This window comes from Triplophysa rosa, linkage group LG9 (genome assembly GCF_024868665.1).
Source record: "Triplophysa rosa linkage group LG9, Trosa_1v2, whole genome shotgun sequence".
NCBI lineage: Eukaryota > Metazoa > Chordata > Actinopteri > Cypriniformes > Nemacheilidae > Triplophysa > Triplophysa rosa.
In genome coordinates, this window is record NC_079898.1 from 20,306,323 (window position 1) to 20,334,032 (window position 27,710).

Below are 27,710 nucleotides of genomic sequence, written 5' to 3' on the forward strand. Positions count from 1 at the left end.
TAGTATTTCTGTAAAAGATAAGTATGCTATATTTTACTATTCTATACTATAGGCCTATATTATGGATGCATTACAATTTTGTAGTTTAAATAAATACAACTGGCACTAAAACAGTTCAGAGAAAATACTGGATGTTTTCCAACACTGTACATTAAACGCAACACACTACTTTGCCGCTAGAGGCCGCTGATTTGCAGCACACAGTCACGTGTGTCACTGAACCAGGAAGTGTTTTGGTGTGACGCGCGCACATGCGCCGCTTATCATCACATCACAATCATGCAGTAGACACACATCTACACTCACATTTCAAGCAAACTTGTGTGTTTGTGTTTATGACAGAGATGCTGAACCATGCGTATAATCATGGAGAAGTGCGATCTTCTGTCGGCATGCAACTAAACATTTCATCGGAGTGAGTTATATAGTTTGTATTCTTTCATTCTGTTTTGGGTTGGAACAGTGAGATTTTACAATGTTCTGAGGCTTAATGTAATCGTAATTAAATTTGTACTTTGTATTTGAACTATTCTTACTACTACCATGTCGTGAGCAAGCGTTGATATATTTAACGTTAGTCTATAATGTTTTCATGCTGGTCAAATTGTTAGAGTGTTTGTGTATAAAGATCATTTACAGTCGTGCACTAATTATACAAATACTGTAATCTGCAAATACTGAGTATTTCTTTTCTTTTGGTTTAGATATATAGATGTGTGTGTATGCTGATTCATTCTCTCTCTCTCTCTCTCTCGCGCTCTCTCTCCCTCTCTCCCTCTCCTGTTCTTAGGATTTGGAGAAGTACGTTAGTTGTGAATGAATGATGCAAAATGCAAGCTACACTGAATACGGGTCATGGAAAATCTAGAAAATTTCGCAGATTGCAAGGAGACTGTGTCTCCACTAAACAATTCAGGGTCTATAATGAACAGCACCGAGCCCCATTGTGATGGGAAAGCCATGGGGTTTGTGCTGGTACACGCAGGTGAATTTTTGTCCTTTTCTGATGTATCATCAATGTAATTTTATAGCACTTGTAAAATAACTACACATAAAGAATATAAACATAAACATACTTTAGTAAAATATATATATTTTTATTTACTTTGTATTTAAATATTTTTACATGGAATGTATAATGTTACCATTAAACATTTATGCAGAACATTTTGGGAATTCTTACGCGTAATCTTTGATATTATGGACAACATTTGTATTTATGGCATAAGTAATACACAAATTATGTCATTATTTACTTACTCTCATGTTGGGTCAAATTCTTCATTCAACATATGCAAATAATTGTTTTGGTGGTGTTGTCTCTTATGAAGAATATGTTCCGGAGAGCCTACAATTATGTTTGAAACAACATGAGGGTGAATAAATAACATTGTCTTTTTTTCAACTATTGCTTTTAATATTTAGTTTATAATGGAACTTATGAAAATGTATTTTATTTACAAAGGTCTGCTGGTAGAATGGGGAAAACTGTAGGCAATTGAATACATCTACATATGTCTTATTTTCGTGATTTTGATCCATCCCCTCAGGGGCAGGGTATCATTCGGAATCCAAAGCCAAGGAATACAAGCATGTGTGCAAGAGAGCTTGCCAGAAAGTGAGTTGCATGTGCTTCTTCATTCCAAACTTGAAACCTTAAAGGTACTTTACATTTCTGTTGTGACCGCTAACCTTTGAATAGCTCTACCAGAGGTCACGTTGGCAAGATGTCAGCCTAAGCTCTGTGATATTTTTGTGTGGTTTGGACGTAGTTGCCTGTTTCTAGAGCTTCTTACATTTTTTATCCTGCATATTAATACACGCCCCAGAAAGTCTCTAAGCTTCACCAGGTGAATTTGAAGTTTTTTTCCAGCAAACAGTGTTGCACAGAACAGCAAGTGTATGTGCAGTGCTTTGCGTGTGTCTGAAGTGTCGTGTAAGGGCTGAAAATAAGAGATCAAGCTCCAGTAAAACACCTGTGTCAGGGAATTTGAGTTATGTGTTGATAACCTGACACCAGCAGCGGTCTGAGCTACTGCCCGGCTTAATGTAACGTTCCACACTCGCTGCCTAAAGCTTGTCAAGCAGAGAGCATGAAATCAGCTTCATTCTTAGCCATTTGTATTAAATTATCCCTTTTTTTGTGTTTTGACTACATTATTTTAGCATGCTATTTCTGCTTTAAACGCTTTAAAAATATTACCTGAAGTAAGTCAGAATTCACACATTCTGTGCACATCGAGTTGGTTTTATGTTTTGGCACGTGTAAGGTTTCTGTCATCAGCTGTGATTTAATGTGTTTCAGGCAGTGGACCGACTCCGAGCTGGAGGATTGGCACTGGAGGCTGTGACAGCAGCTCTTATAGAGCTAGAGGTGATGGCAGATCACAGCATCACAGCTGTGGTTTTCAAGTTCATTCTAATTCAGTAGGGACCTCTCCATTCCACCCTGCTCCCTGTCTGCCATTGTGGAAACATATAGGTAGTCCTGTCCAAAGCTCAGACAAACTAGCAGCCAGCAATGTTTACAAAAACTCAAATTTAGCTTATTTTTAGTTGTTGAAGCTGACAGAAGTTGAAGATTTTTTATACAAAAAGTACACATTTAATAAAAAATAGAAGTGATATTTGAGAAATTGATAAATGTTTGCTTATTATGTAATAGTTAGAAAGAGGTTAACACAGGGATATATAAATCCATCCCCTCAGCTTGTGATTTTAGTGGGTTTTGTGTGTGGATGTCATTTTCCTAAAAGAAATTATTGATATTTATTTACAGGACTCCCCATTCACCAATGCGGGTACCGGTTCCAACCTGAACCTTTCGGGTGAGATCGAGTGTGATGCCAGCATCATGGATGGCAAATCATTAAATTATGGAGCTGTTGGTGCTTTGAGTGGTGGGTTCTCTTAAAAAAGAAAGCTGCATTACCGGTCAAATGTTTTTGGACACTTACTCAGCAACTTGAGCACTTTACCTTTTAGAAAAACAGAAAGCTCATCAAAACTGTAGAATAACACCAAGGGAACTATTAGGATTATGTTTCCATCAAAACAAAAATAAAACTTGTCATAATTTATCATCTTAACATTTATCAGCCTAAAATTTGCAGAAATGTTCTCTTGCCATTTTCTCAAGCAGCTTCTTGGGTTTCACCCCAAAATGCTTTTTAAACCATATTAAAGGACTTCCCATCTTTTCTGTGCTTTTATTGACTGCTGCTTTTTCATCATTTAGTCAATTTTTATTAGACAAAATTTTATACTGGCACAATTATATTTTTGTCTATAAAATTAATTTCAGTCATTTAAACCTTTTTAAGACAACGAGAAACATTTCATTCAAGTGTCCAGAAACGTTTGACCGGAGGTGTATGTTTCTGAGAAAGCTGCTTTCCCCTTTTTATCATTTTGACTGTTGAAGATGTTGTATTATCTGTGAAAACAGTAAAAACAAATCAAAACTGATGTACAGTATGTACACCCTCTTTCTTCCCATCCACACAAAATAGTTTAACTTATTTCAGATTTGTCATTGTCATTTGTCACTATTCCTTTAATGCAGCATTGTGGGTACTATTTTTTCTGTAAAACGAACACAACACCATCCTTTGATAACAAAATGTATGAGCAAGGCAAATGCAGATTTTTGTATTTGAAAGCAAAATGATACTAATGTTCACTTTTTCATTAGGAATCAAAAACCCTGTGCTGGTGGCTAGAAGACTATTGAGTGAAGCTCAGAAAGGAAAACTCTCGGCTGGCAGGATCCCTCCCTGGTGAGCTCTACTCTTTCTGCGTGTGATGTTTCATGTGAAATGACTTCATATACATGGAATAAATAATATTGGTACCATTTTATTATAAATACTTGCAAAAAAAGCTTCAGAATCGAAGTTTTAAAGCATGGCTTAAATGCCCTATTTGAAAGTATAACTGTAACCCTGAAACATGAAAATTTTCGTGAAAGGTTTGTAATGTGATGAAATCGCCCTTCTGCTCTTCCTTTTCTTTGTCAGTTTCTTAGTGGGCAGAGGAGCAGAACAATGGGCAATCAGCCACGGTATCCCAGCATGCCTGACAGATAAGATGACCACCAGTGAGTATCAGACCACCCACACTCTTCTATAGACTGACTTCTGTATGCGTTACAGCAATGTTTCTCATTTTGTTAGGTCTATATCTGTAAATAGAGATCTGGAAGGGTTTGCCGAAAAGGCTTCTGAATTACTGAAAATTGTTAACACTTTACTGTTATTAATAAATTAAGCCAAGAAGTTTAAGAGCAAATTTGAATGCCAGATTTGAGGTAAGATACATCAGGTCTTGTTGAAAGGCTCTTGTATTTCAGTAAGAAACGGCACATTACAGGCAGTTTTAATTGGTCTAAAAGGGTTTTATGTAAGCCACAGAATTCCCTCCCCTTTTATTTGGATGTGTAAGGTGAGACGGCTGTCCAAATTCCTTTATTAAAGAAGCTTGCAATTTATTCTCCCATATAATGTAATAAAAGGTTTTGTTGAAGGCCAGCGGTGATGTTTCAACCTGTTACACACTGCCCGTAATGGGCTGTTTTATTTTAGTATTTCTTAAATTATTAATCAATTATTGTACGTTTAATTACTAATAATTGAAAGAATAGATTCATTATATCACAAAAAATATCATACCTGAAATATATTCTCTTATTTTTTTAACACGCAGGAGTTTTTATGTTTGTGTGGTTTGTATGGTTTGTATTTCTCCTGCCAAACTCACATAACAATGGAAAATGAAGAGGCAGGGGGCAGACATCTTATGCTATTTTTTTGCAGATCTTAAATATGGACAAAATGTTGCTGTTGCAAAGCATTTCCTGTTATTGCGTGGTACTTGAAAATGATAGCAAGACGACAATGTTTGCATAATAATCGGAACGATCTCAAGGGTAAATGAAGATTAATCTGGACGCTGGAACAAGATTTGTTTTAGCAGACAGATGTCGAATCAATTTTGGTGCGTGACAAAGGTTTAATCTGTTTAAGATATTTTCGTTCTGCATTCCCCAGCCAGCAATTGTATTTCTTCATTAGGCCTAGTTAAATGTTAACTTGGCAGTCTTGAGATAAATTACAGTGCTTGCAAGGCAAGGCTACACTGTATAGACATTTCTTTTTATAAAATCTTAACCGTAAGTATTAAACTTCTGCAATTAATTCAGTCTGAACCTCATACTCTATTTAGACTTGACGTATTTAATTGTGCGCACTAGACTTTTAAAAAATCTAAATGGACTATTATATAATATTCAATGCTTTCAACATGTGGCTAATAATGTCTGTAATGTTTGCAAACTGAATTGTGATTATTTTTTTTCTTGCCTGCATATGTTTAACCTGTTATTGCAGTTGTTTGCAGCAAGCATTTGTGTTCATTTATGAAATGTCAATCTGGTTTTCATTGTCTTACAATTGAAGTCCCACCAATTATTTTCAGCTCTCACTAAAATACATAGACAGGAAGTAACCTGATACCTAGTTTTGCATTTATTGTAAGGGTTTTATCAAAACCTTTGCCTCAATCACAATTGTAAGGCTTAACGTGGCATATAATAGTTTTATTTGTCAATGATTAGTATGAATACATGTGCTCTCATTTGGCTAAAAACGATACCTTAACAAATTGCACTTATTGTATTGCATTCAATTCTGCTAAATGGCTTAAAGTGATAGTTCACCCAAAAATGAAAATTCTGTCATCATTTACTCTCCGTCTTGTCATTTCAAACCTCTATGTCTTTCTTTCTTTCTTCCGTAGAACACAGAACATATTTTGAAGAATGTTTGTAACTAGCACCCATTCACTTGCATTAGTTTTGTGTCAATACAATAGAAGTCAAAGGGTGCCAGTGGTGTTTGGTTGCCAACTTTCTTCAGAATATCTACTTTTGTGTTCTGCGGAAGAAAAAAAGTCATACAAGTTTGAAATGACAAGATGGTGAGTAAATGATGACAGATTTTTTCTTTGGGTGAACTAGCCCTTTAAATGTTCCTGTTTTATTTAGTCACTTGCTTTGACTAAAAGATTTTTCAAAGTGGAATGCTCTAGCGTTTGGTAATCATTTGCATTTATACTTTTATATGCCCATGTTGACTCTCCTGCACTGTAAAAAATTTAAAAAATTAAACTTTGGTTCGAAAGCATTCTTAGGGTGTGTTCACATATGCCTTGTTTGGTTCGATTAAATCGGACTCTGTTAGTGCGGTTTATTTATGTGTGATCGCTGCCACCCGAACCCTGGTGCGCACCAAACAAGCAGATCATGACCGCTGAAAAGATGTGTCTCGGTCCACTTTCAAACGAACTCTGGTGCGGTTTGATTTAAATATGAACGCAACACAGACCAAAGGCACGGAACAGAACCAAAAACAGGAAGTGATAACAATATACGACCCGAAAATCTTTGGTAATATAAAAGGATTGTTTATTAGATCTGTGCTTGCACATGTAACGGAGGAATCCCTGGTGCCATTTTTGACTGCTTTAAACACTTCATGAGGTCGTTGCAAGTTACCGACTTGCTAAAAATAACCTCATATGCGCTGGCATATATTGAGCATGTATAACCCAGCACACAGCATTGGATTTCCGGTAATTTCCTTTTTAAAATATACATCATAAAAGCTGTCCAATCACGTTGCGACTTTACACATAAGCTGTTAGGTTCGATATCTTTAGGTTTGCCAAAGATTAGCGAACCAGGACTAAATTTATTTTTGTCTTCTTTTGGTCCGGACCAAAAGAACCGAACTACAAATATGAACGCACCCTTAAAGAGTAACTATTACAATGTCCTTAAAATTACATTTCATTCAGTGTGTAATGTTGCTGTGTGTGTATGTAAGCAGTCTGCCAAGTTGTAAAGCTGAAAGTGAACGAATAACAAAGTTATTGGCTTGGGAAAAGAGGAGTCGACTCTGAATCACACGAACGAGTCGGTTCTAATTTCAGTTCCGGGTCAGATTTGCGTCACTCCGTGTAATGCCCGCCTACGTTCCATTTGCGACACTGCACGCGGTAGACCAATCACAGCAGACTAGACCATCTGACCAATCAGATCAGAGTAGGCTGACAGAAAGGAAGGGATTAGGATGAATCGCCGAACGAAGCATTTGAGAGTCAGTCAAGAAGTGATCTAATATAACTGCCTATTGTTAGAAAATGAAAGTGTTTTTACACCGTGTATGTACGTAAACTTGTTGTTGGACGCTCCATAAACCAAAATAGGACCTTAAAAATCATAAAATATTTACTCTTTAAATTTTAGAGTTAAATCAAATTGGCACTTACATTTAAATGATATTAAACTGACCTAAAAAATCTAGTTGCATTTCAAAACGGATAAAATGAAGTTGAATCAATTATTTTGATGAGAAAGTATGGACGACGTGTTAAAATGACTTATTGAGCACATTTTTTACAGTGTTTAAGAGATTGTGTGTGTGTTCGAAATGATCTGATGCCATAAACTAACCTACTATTTAGGGAGAGAAAAAAAAGGGATCCAACAACATTTCTACCCATATACTGATTTATTATGAAAATCAAGGCTTCCCCTCGAAAAACACACTCTTGCTGCACCATATAATCATGAAGAATAAAACCAATAATAAGATCAGCTATAAGACCACAGGAGTCAGCCGCAGTGGGTCATGACTCAAGCACGCACTCACAATTTTTGTCTTATGGCTGGAATACACTACAAGATTTTTAAAATCTGAACAGATTTTTTTAACTAGACATCATACACTTGCAGACTTTTTGAAAGTTTCAGATAGAAACACACTAACTGATCAAATCTGCAGACTGGCACAGACTTTCTGCAACATGTCCAGACTGAAAATCTGGGCAAAATGTGATTAAAAGTCTTGTAGTGTATTTTAGCCTTTAGATGGAAGTCTTAGATGGAAGTCAGACTAGTGGAGTAATATCTGTCATGGCTTTATCTGCCTTTTCAGAGTTCAGTTTGTCGGCCTACAAAAGGAACAAGAGGAAGATGGAGCTTGCGGAGCAGGTGGAGACGAAGAGAAGACGACAATCAAGTGGACGCGTGAGTGAATGTGTAAAATATGAATAAATTAATCTAAGATCTTTTATTGCTTGTTTTACTGCAAAGCATCTGGCTTGCAGCATAAAAGCTCGTTTTTAGGGTTTTCTGTAAAGCGCAAAATACGTTTTTTGGGCATTCTCTAAACTCACTCATTACAAAAAAAGAGAAAGACCTCTTTAAACAAAAAAAAGTTTTTCCTATAAATGCGTGATCTATAGGTTTCCACCCTTCCATTGAGTTCAACACGTTTAATTAGGCTTAAACACGGCTTGGCAGAGGCATTCGCTCTGACATTATTACTGGACTGATAACAGGATTTGCATCTGTTCAGTCCTCTAATTCAAAACCACCACATACCAAGAGGAGGAAACCCATCGGGTAATGACCACCTTGAGGAGGAACGTGGGACCTTAATTACTCACGATCACAGGAAACACACAAATACGCACTGCTGACAAGGCATCACACATTAAGGAATTTGACCGAGGTGACACGGTTCTCAGGAGCTGATATCGACATTGGTCACGCACTTGTTATCTAGAGAATGTTTACTTCAATATGTTTTCTGCGACATCATTGATTTGACGGATCGTTTGTTTCTCCGCTTTTATGTAACCAAACATCACAGGTTCATTTGAGGTTGGATTGGAGGCTTTGTGAAAGAGATTTAAGACGATTGTTGACGCAGCGCTGTGATTTGAGAGTCCACAGCGTTTCAGCACCAAAACCGCCCTGCTGCCCGATCTCCCTCACCCACATCTTGAAGTTATTTCGGGGGCGAATTCTTTCCCGTAATGTGCTAGAACATGCTGAATCTCCCGTACTTTTTGGTCGCTTTTCAAGGAAGCGATTTGACAGGTACACATGGAATGCAGGTGTCGAGGGAAAATAGCTTCCAGTACCGAACGTTCAGTGGAGAGTTCGGTGTGATGCTTGTGTGGTCTCGAAGAGAACCCGAAACGTGGGTCACTTGTGGGTCATTAACTGCAAATTACAGTCTGAATATCCCAGGGAAAATTTGGGCGAAAATGTTTTTCCACAAGAAAGACAAATACACTGGGGTGGAGAGTATATGGCGTTCATGTTTGGAGTTAGAAGCTTGTATGGTTTGTTTTAAAGATAGCATCAGTTTAATGTAAATGATTCCTGTTGGTTCTGTCTACTTGAATGATCTGTGCCTGTAGGGAGCCACATTGCGTCCTTGTTTCTAAATGTAGTCCGGTTCAATAAACTCTTTGCTCCAAAGCTATGCATTAAATGGTAATTAAGATAACAACACATCCCCCAGTCTCCTCTCAAGTGGCCTGTGGTTTGTTTGATATGTGGTATATTTATTGTTATACTGGGGATGAAATGCATTTGTGTCGCTTGTCTGGAGGCCATGAGTTGGATCTTGGATCTTGCTCATTTTTAACGGGTTTAATGTGCTTGACAGAACCCTCTGTAAACTCTGTTATGTATTTTTAACGTTTAGTGCCGTTTTTAAAGTGTATCTCATCTTTTCACGGTTAAGACGTTATAGATTCAACTTTTTGATTTCTTGGAAATTCATTGTTCAAACTTTTTTGTGGTTGGAGCAGCGTTAAACAGTTTCTAAGTTCCCCCAATACCAACGTGTTTTCATCACAAACCCAGACAAAGACAAAGTGGACTAATTTTTAAGACGTAAAGGTTGTACAAACAGCTACCCACAAAGGAGAGGAAAATTTATGTTCTTTTTTTGGAAAGTTCTGCAGGCAGGAGTTGTGCCGGGGTGGAATTTGTCAAATTTATTGCTGATAAATCTGTTTTAGTCTGATGTTTTAGAAAGTTATTTCATGTAACAATCACTCGATGTCTGAAGATCTGAGCTCCAGTAATGACTCTGTTCATGGGAAGAATGAATTATAAATTAAAATCATCACGTTCCCGCCGCAGGTTTCCCAGGAATGGCAAATTTATCATAAAAATAAGTCGCTCTGTGCTTTTTTCAGCCCACATCAACTCTTTCCAAAGTACACAGCAATCAGCCAATGAAAACAGTCCTTTCACATGACCACTTTAGACATTGTAAATGACAGCGCTAGGATCGTTTGTCAGACGCTGATAGATAATGGGCCACAATTGGAGTTTATTTGCTTAAGTTAGAAAGCAAAGTATATTTCATTTCTCAGGTTGGTGAGAAGGTTCATGTTTGGTTGTGGTAGACAGCTGGGTCTTGAAGCAGACGGCATGGACTCCATCAAAAGAAAAAAAACAGCGTTCAGTCTGTGTTTCATTTTAGCATAGGTTCTGGAAACATGCCTTTGTGATGCTGCCAGAAACTACAACTTCTTTGTTCATCTTTCTTGGCCCACGGTTAGGCATGAAGATACATTGACACTTTAAAAGAGTACATTTATTTACGATTTCACCGTGTAAATGAAGTCAGGATGTTAGAGTGCAGAAACTCAAAGCGCTGTTTAATATCTTTGTGTGTAATCGGAAATTGTAATTGAACAGCAATTTCGTGTTCAGGGGAATGATTTTGGCTGCTTGGAGCATGTTGCGGACATCATGGTAGAAGGTGAGGAGAATAATTCGGCTTGTCTGGACACGGTTGGGGCGGTGGTGGTGGATCGGGAAGGGAATGTGGCCGCTGCCGTATCCAGCGGGGGACTGGCAATGAAACACCCGGGCCGGGTAGGACAGGTAACTCTTGGCACTGGCACCTTCTAATCACTCTATTTAAAGCCTTGCTTGTTCTTCTGTTCTTATCTTAAGTGATGACCCAACACACCACCAATACCAAAATAACAGCCAATAATTTGTCACACAAAACACAGTGGTCAGCACAGGCCAATCTATTACACTGTTTTACGTTTACTTCCCATTCCAGGAGTGTGACATCATATGCAAATTTCTCTGCAGAGAAAATTTGCATTGCACCGTGTAAATAGTTTTGGTGGAAGAATCATTTATCAGGTGGTTGTTGTGTCACCCTTGGTGTGAATAGGCCTTTGTTTTAGGTAGAAAATACTTTACAAGCAGGTATAAACCATCTAAAGGTATAAAGCAGGTATAAACCAATCGAAAATGAATGTTTAAATCTATAAATGTATTGGATATTTTGTGATTCTGACATGGTTTTTTTGTGTCTCTCAGGCCGCTCATTATGGGTGTGGCTGCTGGGCTGAAAACGGTCGTGATGTCAGTCTTTACTCTACAGCTGCGAGTACCTCAGGTATTAAATAAAAAGTCTATGTGACTGTAATTCTTATTATGTGATTAAAACCACACGTCAAGCTGTAGTTTCTAATAAAGTCACCAGCGAACTGGCTTTAATTTACTGAGCAAAAGCACATTTTTACTCAAATTTGGTTTTTCTATGCTGTTTATAACCTTAAAGTCACCCAAAAATGAAAATTCTGTGATCATTTACTTCTGCAGAACACAAAAGAAGATATTTTGAAGAACTTTGGTAACCGAACAGTGCTGGCACCCATTCACGTATGGACACAAGACCAATGCAATTGAATGGGTGCCAGTTATCAACATTCTTCAAAATATCTTCTTTTGTGTTCATGCGAAAGAAAGAAAGTCACACAGGTTCGAAATGACAAGAGGGTGAATAAATGATGAATTTTCATTTTGGGGTGAACTATCAACCCTATATTTAGCCAGACACTTAGGTAGGACATATTTCAAGACTTCATTCTTTGCTTGGTATTTCTGCCTTAAACGGCACCCAAGGCCCTATGCTTTACATTTTTAAACGAATGCATTCTGTCACATGAATCAAAATAGCTTTTCTATTTTATATTGTCTGTCAAGGCCAGGTCAATAAGCCACAGACATGATTCACCATCTATACAACAAATACAAGCGCACTTGTCCTTTGTGCCCAAAGAGGATGTACAGGAATAACAGCTTGTTATTCCTGGTTAGACACGGAAGAGGATGAGACAATCGGGTTTGAATAAATGAAGCTATTCTCAACAGGTCAAGATTAAAGAAGAGGAAAAGTCTGTTTGGGTGGATGCGCCACATTTCTTTTGATGTGCATACAAGCAATATGGTGACATTCGGGCGAGTAGAATTGAGTACCTCGGTTTAATTCCTTTTCAACAACTGGAGTAAATGATATCAGGTGTCATAAATGTGCACTTGCTCAGCTCATAACCACGACACTGTGTGAAGCACTTTTCAGGCATAACTGCACCTGTAATTTATTGTAATATTTCACAAGGCACGATGTTGCTTTAACAACCAGACACCTTGTAAAAAACGTGGCTTTGATTGGTCGAACCGTAGCTGCTGTTAATATGTTTTCCTGTACCGTAATCACTTGCACAACTTCTAGAAAGATGAAGGCCATATTTTCTTCGAATCACATCCATACACTTGGCCTCAGTGGCCCACGGCACCTCGGTGTGAAAGCACCTTTGGCCCGGCCCGATCTCTTGAGTGAATGCACACCTGGCCCGGTTGAGAGAGACTGTGGTTCATTCAGACTTGGCATGTTGCACAGGGGTGCAGCATGTATGACTTCCTCTAGTAAAGCAAAATCGCACAACTGTTGTTTTTGTTGTTGGCCACACTTGTTCTTTGAGAGAATTTGTTGTTTATTTTGCATTGTGCTATACACATTGCATTACATGTTGTATTGCGGTGTTATAGTTAAGGTAATAATTGATTTTTTTCTCATTTTTTATATCAGTAAATGATCATTAAGTAGGAGATTTCTCATGATACGTCATATTTTTGTTGTAATATGCCTATAAATTGGCTGCCGTTTTCATATTCAAAGCATCATTTCTCATTTTCGTGAGATTTTCCTCAATCGCACGGTTCAACAGCTCTGAAATATTACGAGCGCTGTTTTACATGTGTGCTCCCTGTTGACATTTTACTTTATAATTGCACAACTCGCATGCAACAGGCACGAAACTCGCGTCGTGTTTTGTGCCTCTTTTTTTTTGATCGTTCGCCATTCCGAAAACAAAAGCAGAATCACACATTTTATCACCTTCTCCCCCATGGCCATTTCAGCATGTGTTTCTCTTTCATCTTCCTCAAAATTGAAAGCGCATGACTGCGAGGACGGCCCGTTCGAATGTGCGCTCGAGCGGCTCACCTGCTTTTCATTTCCCAACTTAAAAGGCGTTCCTATCAAAAGAGAAAAACAATCACTCTGGCTTCGTACTGACACACGGAGCTCGCGTTCTCCTGCTTGCGCGCGGGTGCTCAGGTCAACCCCGTCGCGCCCTGTGCGTTCGCTGTGGTTTTCGCTAAAGGGCGACCGGGTAGTTGGTGTTGTTTCCTTTGGTGGCCTTTTCATGCCGTCTCTGGTTTTTGTTTTATTTACTTTCCACTGGAAATAGAGTTTGCGCTATCATGGCACTGTTTGCTTGTTAAATCAACTGTTAACTTGCTGTAATGTTGCCAGTAACATTTATTTCTGAAGAGTTCACGGTAACCTGAAAATAGCGAGCCAACTATGGGATTCCTTTTGTGCCAATAAAAATGAACGCAAACTTTTAAAAAACGAACAAAAATATACAATGAGAAAGAAAAAAAACACTTTGATAATGAAAACAATATACTCAATTGCAAGAATGTGACATGATTTTCAAATAAACTACTATTTTTCTTAACAATTTTCTAAGTTTCGTTTTTGCAAATAATAGTTTTGAATTCGCTGCTAGATTTTTCATTTGCGCTTTCCGAGTTTTCGTTTACGCTTCTCAATTTTTCGTTCGCCTTTCTGGCACAAATCTCATGTGTGAGCGGGACTTATGGCCACTTTACTCTCATTGGTTAGTGAGATTTGGATTGACAGCTCCCTGACCAGGAAGTCGATACTGAAGACAGTGCAGTGGATTAGAGAGCAATCTGCTTGCGGTTTTCTGTATAGTGTTGTTTTAGTGTTTGTACTTAAATTACTTTCTTATTTTGTTAGTATATTAGCAGGGTTGCCAACTTTCACGCACTTAAAAGTAGGATACGCTTCCAGGCTCTATCACGCCGTAACAACAAGCCAACGTCGAGTAAAGACAGGATAGATAACGTTAGCCATATTCACATGCAGGTTTTACAACTACATGGGTTTAGAGGCCTTCAAGACAGCAGTCTATAATTTATAATTACAATGATATCAGGAAAACGAGATGCCTAGTGAGTTTTGAGGACATAAAGTGTTATGTTTCAAGTTCATATTTCTAATTTATAGATTATAATTGTGGTGGCATTTTATGTATTGTTTCTATCTTTAAATGTTTGTTTATAGTTAAAGAAGTCTCTCTTCTGCTTTTCTTTAACCTGTTTTATGTAGGTGTGTAAATACATAATGAAATTGTTGTTTGCAAGAGGCAGACTATATTAATAAAACATTCTAAAGGCCTCTAATTGTGTCACCTTATGAATGTGTTTTGTTGTAGCGTTTAAAAAACATAAATGTCATTTGAATGTATTGGTACTGTTTTATGAGGTGTACTTCCTGTGAATGTAAAGAAAGGGGTATAATACTGTACATTCACCATGAGTTTAAAAAGAAAGATACAGTACTTGACTTATAAGTGGACTTAATTCTTTAAAAGGATATTGTATGCAAGAGTGACATCGTCATCCTCCTCATCAGCTGGACACAAGTCACCCTCAGGTACATTTATGTAACCGAGATAATAAAATCGCTAAAAGTTTTAATCTCTGTACAGTAACTATGCAAACTACGCTTGGATCCACACCGCGCATGATTTGCCAACTTCAAATATCAATTACTAATATACTAACTAAATAAGAAAGTAGTTTTAAGTACAAACAATAAAGATAACAGCATGCAGATCGTTCTCTAAGATTCGTTGCACTGTACTGTCTTCAGTATCGACTTCCTTATCAGGGAGCTGTCAATCAAAAACTCACTAGCCAATCAGTGTAAAGCGGCCATAAGTCCTGCCTACACGTGAGATTTGTGCCAGAAAGGCGAACGAAAAATTGAGAAGCGTAAACGAAAACTCGGAAAGCGCAAATGAAAAATCTAGCAGCGAATTCAAAACTATTATTTGCAAAAACAAAACTTAGAAAATTGTTAAGAAAAATAGCAGTTTATTTGAAAATCATGTCACTTTCTTGCAATTGAGTTTATTGTTTTCATTATCAAAGTGTTTATTTTCTTTCTCATTGTATATTTTTGTTCGTTTTTTAAAAGTTTGCGTTCATTCTTATTGGCACAAAAGGAATCCCATAGGCCAACGGTGGAGCCAGACGTTTGTTCGCTCTCTTGTTTGAAATACAAAAAAGACGAAAAGAAAAGAAATTAGCATCTCGTTGTCATGGCAACAAACCTGCACAGAGCTTTGTTGTAGTTACCTGATATTTTACGAGACCCACGTTTGTGTTTACAGAAACAACACGGCTATTTTCATTAGACTTTATGGTTTTTCGGGGTCGAGCTGCTGCCAGACTTTTTGTGTTTAAGGCATTTCTTAACACCCCCTTCTTTTTCTTTTCAAACCTGGCTGCCCTTGACTTTGCCTTTGAAAGGAAAATTTCTATGACTGGCTGTTCTTTTTTTGACAGTAAGATATTTACAATTTTTATATTTAACATTTCCTTACACACCTGCTGCCAGTCACAGTTAGTCTGAAATGCGGTTACAGTCTTTTCATTTGATGTTATGATTATTTAGACATTTCAGACCATTGAATAATATATAACAAAACAGCCAAGTTTTTTTTCGTAGTTTATATGAAAATATGAACAAGCGTGGACACAGACCTTTCATTTTACAGCATTTATAATCCCTGCTTTTCTTTCTGTTATCAAAACATCAGCACCCTTTTACCTCAGAAAGATTTTTGATTTCATCACGCCTTGTTTGTATAGGAGGCGGCAGGCCTGCACCTGTCTTTCAGGTAGATCATTTGCTCCAAAGGAACATAGTTCAGCAATGCAAAGCTGCTCTTGTTCTCTGTACGGCTGCGGAAATTTGTTCTAAGAAGCGCTCGGTGTCATATAAGCACAGAGTCTCACAGTCTTGCTGTCATTTGAGACGCTGTGGGTTGCTAGATGCGTGTTTTTCCAGGGCGCGCTTGCTTAAAGGACCTTCTCATAAAGAGTTACTGCAGCAAAATTGTGTGATAGATGTTGTTCAGTCACAAACTGTAAACATTCATTAAGAATTGATGATTTACAAAAAATGAGGCATTCACTAACCACCTAAAATCGAGAGAAAAGAAAGTTCGCTGTGGTTCTCTAGCATAATTTGTGCTCATATATTGTTTGCTTTTAATGCCACTGTATTTGATATCTAATTGTTTTCTTGCTTAAGAAATGCTGTTTTTGTTAAAAAATATATACAGTCGTGGAATAAGATAGGAGACTTTTAATAAGAGATTTTTAAAAAATGTTTTGGTAAAATTATAATTTTTGTTTAATTCTGTGAACTACTAACACTATTTCTAATAACAATTTTGTTTCTATTTGCATTCATTTGCAGAAAATGAAAACTTGAGAAACAGGTCAAAATAACAGAAAAGTTGTACATGTTTTGTATTTTTTCAGACCTCAAATACTACAAAGAAAACAAGCTCATATTTACTTTTAGGCAATACAACAGTAATATTTGTACATGCATTTAGGAAAAGTTATTTTTTATGTGATAACCTCGATTTTTATCAGTTGTCATGCTGTCAGTCTTTCACATTGCTGTTGGATGACTTTATGTCACTCCTGAGTTTTGATTTTGTTGAAATTTAACACACTGAACTGGAATGGCCACAATACATCTAGAAATGATTTTAAAAAATTTGGAATGATCTCTTAAATTTTTTTCCATGGCTGTATATATATAATTGTGGGATTTAGGAATGTTTTGCTTGTCTGTACTATTGCAGGCTCTGGAGAGCACCTGATTCGCACCATTTTGGCCAGAGAATGTTCGGCTGCCATGCAGGCTGAGAACGCACACCAGGCTCTACTGGAGGCTATGCAAAATAAATTCATCAGTGAGTGACTTTCACAAACACTCGTCCTCTCTCTCTTACATCGCTTCACCTTGGTATGTGTGAGTAAGAGGAACCCTAAACTAAACACTAAACAACAAAATCATTAACAACTTGCTTGACTGGAAATGAGCACTACAAAAATACGACCGCCGCAATTCTTTTTTTGGTTTGTTTGTTCGGATACAGGGATCAATGGCATTCTTTTGAACGTGCTCCACAAGTTTTTGGTTAAATCATATTTGTGCGGCCACAGTTATTTTCAGATTTAGTAAATACTCTGTTGACATCGTATTTGAAGATGTCAGTGGTCTTTTATGTTCAGAAGCTCTGCTCTGTTGTTTTGTCTTTCTGGTCTCGTGAAGCTGGGTGACCGCTTGGATTTCATATTAAATATAACACACACAGTGCATGTGGGAATTTGTTGGTTTTGGCCTGTGACCTTAATAGTTTTGTTGCAGATATTTAGGGCCTTTTTTCTTATTTTCCCTGTGTGTTTAAATGTTGCAAAGCTTGGTCAGTAAACATTTTTACAATGAATGTAGTACATAAATGTCCAAAATATTTTTTTTGTGTAACATTTTATTTTCTTTTATGGAATAAAACCTTTTTAATATTGAATACAACTATGTTATAAGATGCCTAAGTATGGTGTTTAAACCAGCACAATTGAAAATGTCATAAAAAAGAGCCTTGTACTCCTTGTACAACATTATGTGAAAAACCAGCATGGCTTTATTGAAGCCAAACACCTTTCTGAGGTAATATTAAACCTCCACGTTGACCTTAAGCTTGTGTGGTTTAAGTCTGCGTCCATTGCTAGTTTGGCTTTGAGATGTGATCATTGTAATGGGCTTGAAGTTTATAATGCTGCTTTTTTCCTCGGTGGAAAACTGTGAGTGTTTGCTTTCTTCCCACCTGCTTTCTCAACGCTCCCTTTATCACGGCTCCATGTGGGGTTACAGAAATGACGTCTTCCACCATTAACCTATTAAAGAGCAAAAAGTTGATTCGCATCCAATTTTTCTCAAACGGTTAATAAAACAAAAGCTTTGAAAAGAATAATTGTTTTCAGTCGTTTATGTTGGCAGGGAAAGCAAGGAAATGAATGTGTAGCCTCATTTCATTAACGTCCAGAACAGAGCACTAACAAATCATTCACAGGATCACTGGACTTTCTTAGATGTCTCTAATGCACTTTCATGTATGCTTGAGATTTAGACTGATTGTAGTGGTAAGTCAATCTGGTTGTACTGGAAAAAGGGTCACGGTTGAAATGAGTCTGGCTTGTTTTTGTTTGTGTGCCGAAGGCTCGCCGTTCCTGGCCGGTGAGGACTGTGTTCTGGGTGGGGTGATCGTTCTGAGGTGCTGCACGTGTGGAGAAGCGCAGAATTCTGAAGACATCAAGGCTCTGCTTGGTATGTGCTCTTCTGTCCAAAACAACACAACACTATGGTGACAAAACACCACTGTGTACTACAATAAACTTCTCCCTGCGAAACCCCCCCAGCTAAAACCAGACTAGTGGCTGGCTCAAGCTGGTCCTCAAGACTAACCAGCTACAACCAGCCAAACGTTGTTGAAACTCTACTCAAACCAGCTAGGACCAAGGCTGTGAAAACATCTAAAACCAACCAGCCACCTTACACTGGTTTTAACTGTTTTTAAGTGGATAGTTCACCCAAAAAATGAAAATTCTGTCATCATTTACTGACCCTCAAGTTTTTTCAAACCTGTATTCATTTCTTTGTTCCGTCGAACACAAGAGATGTTTGGAAGAATGTTTGTAACCAAACAGTTCTGGGGCACTATTGACTACCATAGCAGTTTTTTTCCTGTTTGGATACAAACACTCTTCCAAATATCTTCTTTTGTGTTCAGAAGCACAACAAACTTTATACAAGTTTGAAACAACTTGAGGGTGAGAAAATGATGACAGAATTAAGACAGAATAATGATTTTTGGGTGAACTACCCCTTTAAGTAGAGAAGCCAAAACATGATGAAACCTATCAGAAAAAAGTATCCGTAAACATTTTTCATGTGTAATTTCAGGGCCTTGTAAATGACTGGAAAAGTCTTGGAATTTCATTGGTAAAAAAGTGTGGGAACCTTGTAAATCACAATAATGTACAAAATCTGTTTGAGTGAGTCTGCCAGATTGACTCAGCCCAGCTACAGCTTATGCCAGTTAAAAGATTTAGCCTCACACGTTATTGTTTGCATGTGACAAGGTTGAGCTGTAAGGTTGAACTAAATATATCAAAACTTTATTTTTTGTAAGTGGATGCAGCAAAATTGCTTATAAAAATGGCCAGAAACACACAGACTTACAAACTTCACTTGCTGCTGCCCACTCTTTGGGAATTACCCACTCAAGTTTGGTATCTATGTAAAGCTTAGAATTTTTGCTTTCGGGTTCATCTACTCTACACAATGTCATTAAAGCCAATAGACAGCGTTAAAACAAACCTGTTCTTAGAAACGGCCTGCTACAGCATCTCTGATTAACAACTTCAAAGGCGATTTTCTCAATATTTCGATTTTTTTGCAACCTCATGAACACACTTGACGTCTTTTTTGAGAAGAAAAAGTTGACAAGAGCGCTTTTTTTGTAAAAAGAAAAGCTGGCAGCGTTTGTGCATGAAGGCAGCTTAGCACACAGGATTCATATAGGCAGAGTAAGGGAAGTCTATTTGAATTATAAACAGAGACCGTCTTTGCAAAAACCAACCACATATTTTAAAACTACAGTACTAATGTCTCGCTAGAAATGCAATCGAAAGTTATTAAAAGTGAAAAATAAACTTTAATTCATATAAAAATATGTTCAAATCAGCGCTTCGGCCGCCATTTTATTTTTTAGAGAAGGATCCTGCTCGACCAATCACCTTCCTCGCATGTTGTTATGGAAACGACAGGTCTCGCTACTGGCTTGTCATTGCTTAGCTGTGAAAAGGAGCTTGACTTAGGGCGTTTTTTTCAGAAAAGTTTAACTTTTTTCAACTTGAAAAGACGCCCTGAGCTGCAGAAAAAGATGCCGGCGCTGGCGTTTAAAAAAGCGCTCAGGACGTTTTTTGAAAACACGGTTTACTCCATGGGATTATAATGTAAAACAGACGCTAGCAGCTTCGAAAAAGAAGTCAGGTCTGAAAACGGCCTCAGATTCCAGAGTTTTAAATGGTTGTATCTCTGCCAAATATTGTCCTATCCTAACACCGTGTCTACACCGGATGCGACCGATGTGAAAAAACGCATTAGAACCCAGTATAATTTCAAATTTTGTCCACACCGGATGTGGCGCGGCCCATTAAGAACTAGCGGGTTGTCATGTCGCTTCGCGCCTGTCGCGTCCAATGTAGACACGGTGTTACAAATCATAAATCAGATCTTTATTTATTCTGCTTTCAGATGATGTATAAATCTCAATTTCGGAAAATTGACCCACTGGTTTTGTCGAAGGTCACATATAATAATGATATTTACACTAAGAACTAAATGGGTAGTATTTTGGTGTAACTTGTAGTCTAGAAGAACTACTTTGTGATTGGACAGCAGTGATCCATCCATAAACTGCCCATATAATGTTTGCAAGGGCAAAAACATCACATAATATATGATAATCTAGTTTTTTTAATCATCTGAGATTCTGAAAATGTTTTAAAATGTTTTTCGTGAAGTTTCCTGATCTATGTTTTGTTCACACTTCCTTTCTTTACGCCTAAAGATGCTGACTACTTTTCCAGGCATTTTTGTTTAAACATTCAGGGATAAACATGGCAGCTCGCTGCTTTCACAAACATCACAAGAAACTGGTCTGTTCTGGTCTCCGAGTATTACAATGAGTCAACAGTCAATGAATAGTCGCTTTACAATCAAAGCCGATACCAGCCATGATGCACAGTTTTGCAAGACGTACCTTTCCAATGTCAATCTTACACCGTGTCTACACCGAACGCGACAGGCGTCCGGTGTAGACATGGTGTTAGATTAGGTTTTGTTGAAATGCCATCCTGTCTTTCCAAACAAATGAGTCATTTAACAGTTGCTTAGTAGTTGAATCTCACTATTGTTCTCTCTCTCTCTCTCTCTGTCTCTCTCTCTCTCACTCTGCAGTGGAGTTTCTGTGGAGCCACACTACAGAGAGCATGTGTGTTGGATACATGTCGGCCCAGGACAGCAAAGCCAGGGTAAGACATTCCTACAGTGACATTTCAACATCAGATACTCAGACTGTCTCCACGAGAACGATTGCTGTCTCCACGAGAACGATTGTGGGATGTGACCCATTCTATTCAAAGCTCAAGATGGCTGGATATCATCAAGCAAGTCACATTCTGGTCCCATATACGGCTGTTAGTGTCATTATTAAACAAGAGTTCCTGGTATTTGACCGGTCTGCTTGCATCTTCAGACCACTTTTAGAAAAGAGTGTAGTAGAAAGACACAAACTCATTTCTGTACCATTGCCGAAACATTCCTTCCATTCCTCTGTGTATTGTACTGTGGTATGTGTATGCTCGTTTGATGAGATGAAAGCCGAGAGTTGATTGGCAGCTCAGCGAGATAGAAAACCCAGTCCAGAGCTGCGTGCCTTTTTAACCTTTTCTATTCACGCTAGTAGCTCCGAGCGCATCTGGAAGTGTGCGTTAAACCATTTAAGAATAGTCCTTTGTTGGATTTGCGCTCGGAACAGGGGCTCCAGTCTGTTCTCGTAGGAGCCAGTGTACTCGTTGTCCAGTCTGTTGTCAGTTTGGGTTTGCGTTGGCTGGAAGCTGGGGCTGTCTGTTCCTTCAAGCTCTTTGGCTCATATTCCCGGCATAGATGAATCTTGTCCTTACCTCCAAACCTGTGTATCTGTTTACACAGTTGCTATGCTGGGCAGTAGGCTGGAGCTGGAGTGTCTAAGGAGCCTGTATGAGGGCCTTTCATTTTGGAAGTGCCAAAGAAATTTGACTAATGATGGTCTTTTGAAGTAAGACAAACGCTTTCTTTGGCACGGACGAAGGTGCTAAGATATTAAACCTCCTGAAAGCGTTTCATGTTGTCACTTCAGGAAGTGTTTGTGAGAAGAGATTGAATTTGCCGGGGTAATTTCCTGCCCGCTGTACCTGCATTGTTTGCCATCCGTAATGCGATAAAAACCTCTTGACAGGTATTTGTGTTAACTTGCCACAAATTTCTGACAGTTTAATACAGCAATACTTTATGAAATCACCTCCAACCCTGACCCTAAACTCTGCAGGACAGTGGGTCTCCAGGAGCACAGTTGAAAACCTCTGCGGTAGCCTGGAATGTAGATTTTTTTCTGAGGCCAGAGAGGATGGCAAGATTTCAAACCTTCCAACTCGATTCCCAAATCCCCATACATAACTACTATTGGAAAACAACTCAAGATTCTCATCTTATTCCCGTTCTGGTTGGTGGCTAATGGGTGTCGCTGTTCGTTTCTTTCCGTTTAGCCTTCGGAAAGAGGGACGGCACTTTGTGGCTGTGAACAAAGTGGAATGTGAGAACCGCAGCTAAAGCTCGGTCATTGTCATAGATCTGCTTTTTACACTACAGCCCCAGTTCTGGTTTGAACACACTGGTTTTCAGCTCTTTAACACATCATACGCTTGAGATTTTTTGACACGGCAGTTAGGAAGGAATTTTAATGGCATATTTTTGGTAATGTCTCTTAAGAATAGCCGTTTTCTGATTATGTCCAACCGCTTAAATGCTTGGGTGAGTGTTGATGTCTATTCGGTCCAGAATGAATCTCTGGTTTACCGCAGTGGATCGAGTCTTATCTGCTTTCTTAATTATTCACAGCAGTGGTAATTCCAACCACATGTAAAAAACCCATGCAAGTCAATAAGCATGTTCAGCTTCAAAATGCTGCTTGTTGTCTTTTAGCTTGAGAATCAATCTTATTAAGAGTTGATGGCTGACATCGATGTTATTAAAACGCATACAGTAGAAGGAACCCAAGCCATTTTGACCCAGTAAACAGCCAACCCTAAACACACCACATATCAATGTGCTAAAATCCTCTCAGAACAACCTTAGTTATCAACCTTTTAGCAACAGGGTAGGGTGTTGGTCGGGTGGGCCGCTGCTCGCAGCACCCTCTGGTTGTGGTAAGTTTTGCATAGCCAAGCAGCACTCCAATTTTCTTCGGAAATCTAGATGCATTCTTTAGAGGAAAACATCTTTTGAGCTTTCGGGAAGTGAACCAATAAATCTGTCACAAAGGACAGAAATGTCTACTAAATTGTGGAACTCCACGTCAGTTTGGAATACTTGGGGGACGTAGTCACAAAGACGCTTGTGTTTTTTAAGCACATGGACATGTATAATGAAAAGCTTTTATCCATGTATAGGACAATGTTTCATAGGCGATCAAGAAAAAAAGTTGTAGTGAAGTTACATGATGTGATTCCTTCACTGTCCTACCCATAATCCTTACGTTGATGCATTCCATTTACCAGTATTGTGTATTGCATCCTAAAAACTAGAGATGCACCGATACTAAATTATTCCACAGATTCTGATAGCCGATTAGTTAGAGTGATATCTACCGATGCCAGGACAGATACCGATTCTAAAAATTAAATGAATATTTCTTAACTTTCTGTTATTAATTCATATAATGTCTATTAATATTGAACATCAAACTGGTGATGTTTCTTAAGATTTACTATATACAGAGCACAAATTCATTGCATTTTTTTCTGTCCTCTTTTGATTGATAGGATATATTGTCCATGATCACCGGGTGTTTTAAAATGATCGCCCGATAGCTGATAGTGTGAAAAATTCTGTTTATTGACCAATGCCGATTATTGGCCGATATATCGTTGCATCTTTACTGAAAACCTTTCGACTATATCGTTCTTTCCCTTACTATCTGAACGTTGTATCTCAAACTTTCTATGGACTCTGTGCATAAGCGTGGTGATGAACTTCTGATGTTGCCAGAAGTCGGAATATCAGTTTCCGGTCTAATTTCGCATTGCTCATGTGGGTATTTCTAAAACCACTTAACGTTACCTGAACAACTCAACTCAACTCTCAACTCAACTTTATTTATATAGCGCTTTTACAATTTTCATTGTTACAAAGCAGCTGTACATGAGACATATTGACTATAAGCAAAATAATTAAAGTTGTACCTGCAGAAACAAGAAAAGGTTGAAAACACAGAAGACAGACATACCCACATACAAAACACTCCACACACACAATATGCACACGTACTAACACACATAGACATAGAGACACACACACACACACGGATGCGCACGCACACACACACAACACACACACACGTACGTACACAGACAAGTACGCACACACACACACGCTCAGTGAGAGCACACATTTAGGATAAAGGAGAGAGAAGCACAGGTCAAATATAACAGACTATAAATTCCTATATGCAATATTAATTAATTAAAACTTTAAAATTCTAAAACAACAACCGGGGAAGCCATATATCTGTCAAAATGTACTTGTAATACACACTAGCTGCCGTCAAAAAACGAGCTCTTATTTCACAAATAATCTCTGAATAATCTCACGTTAAAGGTCCTGTTGAACGTGCAGTTCATATTAATCTTGATTACCTATAGAGAAGTATTGCATACTTCGTATCTTCGAAGAGTATTTAGTTTGATCACATTTATAAAAGATAGATACAGCTGTACGATTATTTCCGGAAAAATACGACCTCGTGGGGGTGTGCGGGGGGAGGACCTAAATCATGAGCACACAATACATCATCGCATTGATTCACTATAAATTCCTGTTTTTTACATTATGCACTTATGCACCGATTGCTAACAAAACACAGACATATGACTTAGTTTCCCTTACGGCAGACATATGACTTCGTTTCCCTTACCACGTGGGGTTCATGTCCGGCATCTTTTAGCGCTGGGACCGCTCCATCTATCAGTTTCAAACGATCTGCATATCCAGCGTTTATATAACCTCCATCACTGAAATGGCGTGAACAAACAAACACACCTCAACTTCTCTCACTATCGCAAGAGTAACGCCAATCTTGATGGTGAGCGGGTCTTCCGATCGCTCATCGGTTGACGCGTGGGCAGGCTATTTCTTTCGCCTTGCCGTGAGTGTGCTTTTCTGGGAGAATTGCCCAATAAGGGACTAAGAAATGTTGTAACTTAATGGTTTTTCAAGTTCACTTTTTTTTCAGAAACCTATACGAACCTTGTTAAGTCGTTTTAGAAATACCCACATTGGCGATGCGAAAGTAAACCAGAAACTGATATCCCGAGTTCTGACAACAACAGAAGTTTGTCACTACACTTGTGCACGGAGTCCATTAATGGCACTTCTCGTGATTATTGCCGTCTTATGATGAATCTCTTGTTGTATTCCTCCACTTTAAGTTGCTTCGGATAAAAGCATCTGCTAAATGAACGCACTTAAATGTAAATGCATTGCGAACTGAGTGTATTGTTCATTACACCCCTGTAGTAAATGTTGTGTGGACAGTGTGGGTGTTCTAACTTGTTTTCTTACTCGCTACCTCACTCAATGAAATCAATAACCTGTCTTGGACCATGCTAGATGTTTATACAGAGTGTGGGTGTGAGTTATGGATCAGATGAAAGCATAACTGACTCACAGGGACGTCAAAGGGGGTCACCGTTTTCCACTGACTGCCGCCATATGTGTGTCATCTCAATAGGGCCGATGCTGGTGACAGGTGGCCCGGGTGCGCCGGGATAACACCTCCACTGTCACTCTCTCCACACGCTCTGACGGGGAGCTGTTTGATTCTATTTGCTCGCCAAGGGCCACTTATTGTAACCTGTCAAAGAGCACGGCTGTGCATGCGCTGGAGGCGGGCGGCAGCTGCTTTTGATTCCATCGAAGACGCCTCGCTCCCAGCATGCAACAGCTGTGCGCATCTCCTCCACACTCATGCGTACTCTAAACACACTCTCTCTTTCTGTTTGCCAGACTCGCATATCCAGACTTCCTCCTGGGGCGGTGGCAGGACAGTCGCTGGCAATCGAAGGTGGAGTTTGTCGACTTGGAACGGGGAGCGACTGAAGTTGTGTGAAATCACTCTCTATTTCTGCAGCAATATGCCAGCACTAGGACCTTTGTAGCAAGGGCTTGGCATTGTCACTGTAGGACACAATTATAAATGGGGAAAATGGTTGCAATACGTCTTTACTTCCATTGTTTGTCTTCTTTTTCTTTCTTGCACACATATAATCATTTTACAGTATAATTATTTATTCAATTCTCCTATAAAACCAGTTTGTTCCCCATTAATGTTACATTCGAAGGTCGTCACCTGTTTTACTGTCACTTGATAAGAGGGCCAAAGTCAGCAGTGAAGGACATGCTAAGTGCACTTCAGGACTAGTGCCCTGCTCTGGTTTTAGTGGGCTTCCAAGAAACTTCTCAGCTTCTAGTATGTGCTGGACAAGACTTGATCTAGTCCTTCTTTTGGAATATGCACCGTCCTTTTGTAAATAAGCTATGGGATGTTAAAACAGGGTGTCATTAACGTTACTTATGTTTTCGTACTTGACGTTTGATATTAGTTTTACTATTACATATGTTTTATATATAGCTGAGTAGGTTTATTAGATTTTACGTTGTGTGCTTGAAGTCTGGTTGAGTATGTACGCAGCATAGCTTACTGGATTGAATCCTTTTGAAAATGAAAGGAGTCGCCTTTTTTTCATTTATATTAAGCTATAAGAGTTTAGTTAAAGAGTTGGACTATTAGTAAATCAAACTATCTGCACTATGTTTAAAACAGGTTCATGATTGATGGTTTTGCCACAAGTTTGTTTGCATTTAGATCGCAGTAAGAGATTCCAGCGAGACTAGATGCACATGCACTTTCGCCTAGCGTCTTACTTATGTGCACTACTTTTACTAACTGCACTGCTTGTAAGTGTACTAAGCAAACTACATGCCCAGTTCTCTTGAACGGGGCATGATGAGCAATCCAAGTATGCTTTTCTTTTGCATACCTTTACTTCACTTGACCCTTGAAAGCTGCATAGTGCACTTCTGTGCTTGAGCTGCATTAACAGGTGAACAGCTTTGTGTTTTTTAATGCATAATGTGTAGTGCTCAGGAGATACAAGGGGACTGCAAAAAGCAAGCTTAAAAAGACTGTTAGTCCATCTTTGAGAATGCAAAATATATTTGTAAGCAGATAAAACAGATCTGTATTTTATAACGGCAGAAGAATGAGAGGATGTCAAAAATGTATTTAAAAGTGACACTGCATCAAATATGTTGAGGGTATTTTTGACAAGGGGTAGTGTTTAGTGGATTGATGTTATAGGCGATCTTGAGGTTTAGATCTTTGTTTTTAGTTAAATCTCTTGCAGTACTATAGAAATATGTAATGCATATTTGCTTATTTTAGTTTTACTTGACTTTTATTATGAAATGTCTGTAAACGTTTGCAAAAGCAGATTGTAATAACCTCTTGCTCTTATAATGCTCAATAAAACTGAGACATGGTCAATGTTTTTATGGATTATTCGTGGTTTCCTTCAGGCATTGAACTTTCTTAAAGGTTTAATTTGTTCTGATGCAGCTAAGCAAAATAAGCAAAAATTACTTTTTCACTTTAAAATAAACTTGGACCTACTTAAAGGTATATTTCAC

General features: G+C 38.4%; 1 protein-coding gene across 2 annotated transcripts; it reads left to right on the forward strand.

The window, feature by feature from the left end:
* The first annotated feature begins 236 nt into the window (after nucleotides 1-236).
* Nucleotides 237-27,571, forward strand: tasp1 (taspase, threonine aspartase, 1). 2 transcript variants are annotated; one of them, XM_057341957.1, is made up of 14 exons: nucleotides 237-427; nucleotides 791-985; nucleotides 1,551-1,618; nucleotides 2,306-2,374; nucleotides 2,780-2,900; nucleotides 3,695-3,779; nucleotides 4,020-4,099; nucleotides 7,998-8,089; nucleotides 10,586-10,759; nucleotides 11,213-11,291; nucleotides 16,942-17,052; nucleotides 18,360-18,467; nucleotides 21,165-21,238; nucleotides 26,028-27,571. In XM_057341957.1, the coding sequence occupies exons 2-14, from the start codon at nucleotides 856-858 to the stop codon at nucleotides 26,118-26,120; spliced, it is 1,284 nt and encodes a 427-aa protein (XP_057197940.1). In that variant the 5' UTR covers nucleotides 237-427; nucleotides 791-855; the 3' UTR covers nucleotides 26,121-27,571. The 2 variants fall into 2 exon arrangements, with proteins under 2 accessions (XP_057197940.1, XP_057197939.1); XM_057341956.1 differs by having other exon boundaries at nucleotides 237-415.
* Nucleotides 27,572-27,710: the final 139 nt, after the last annotated feature.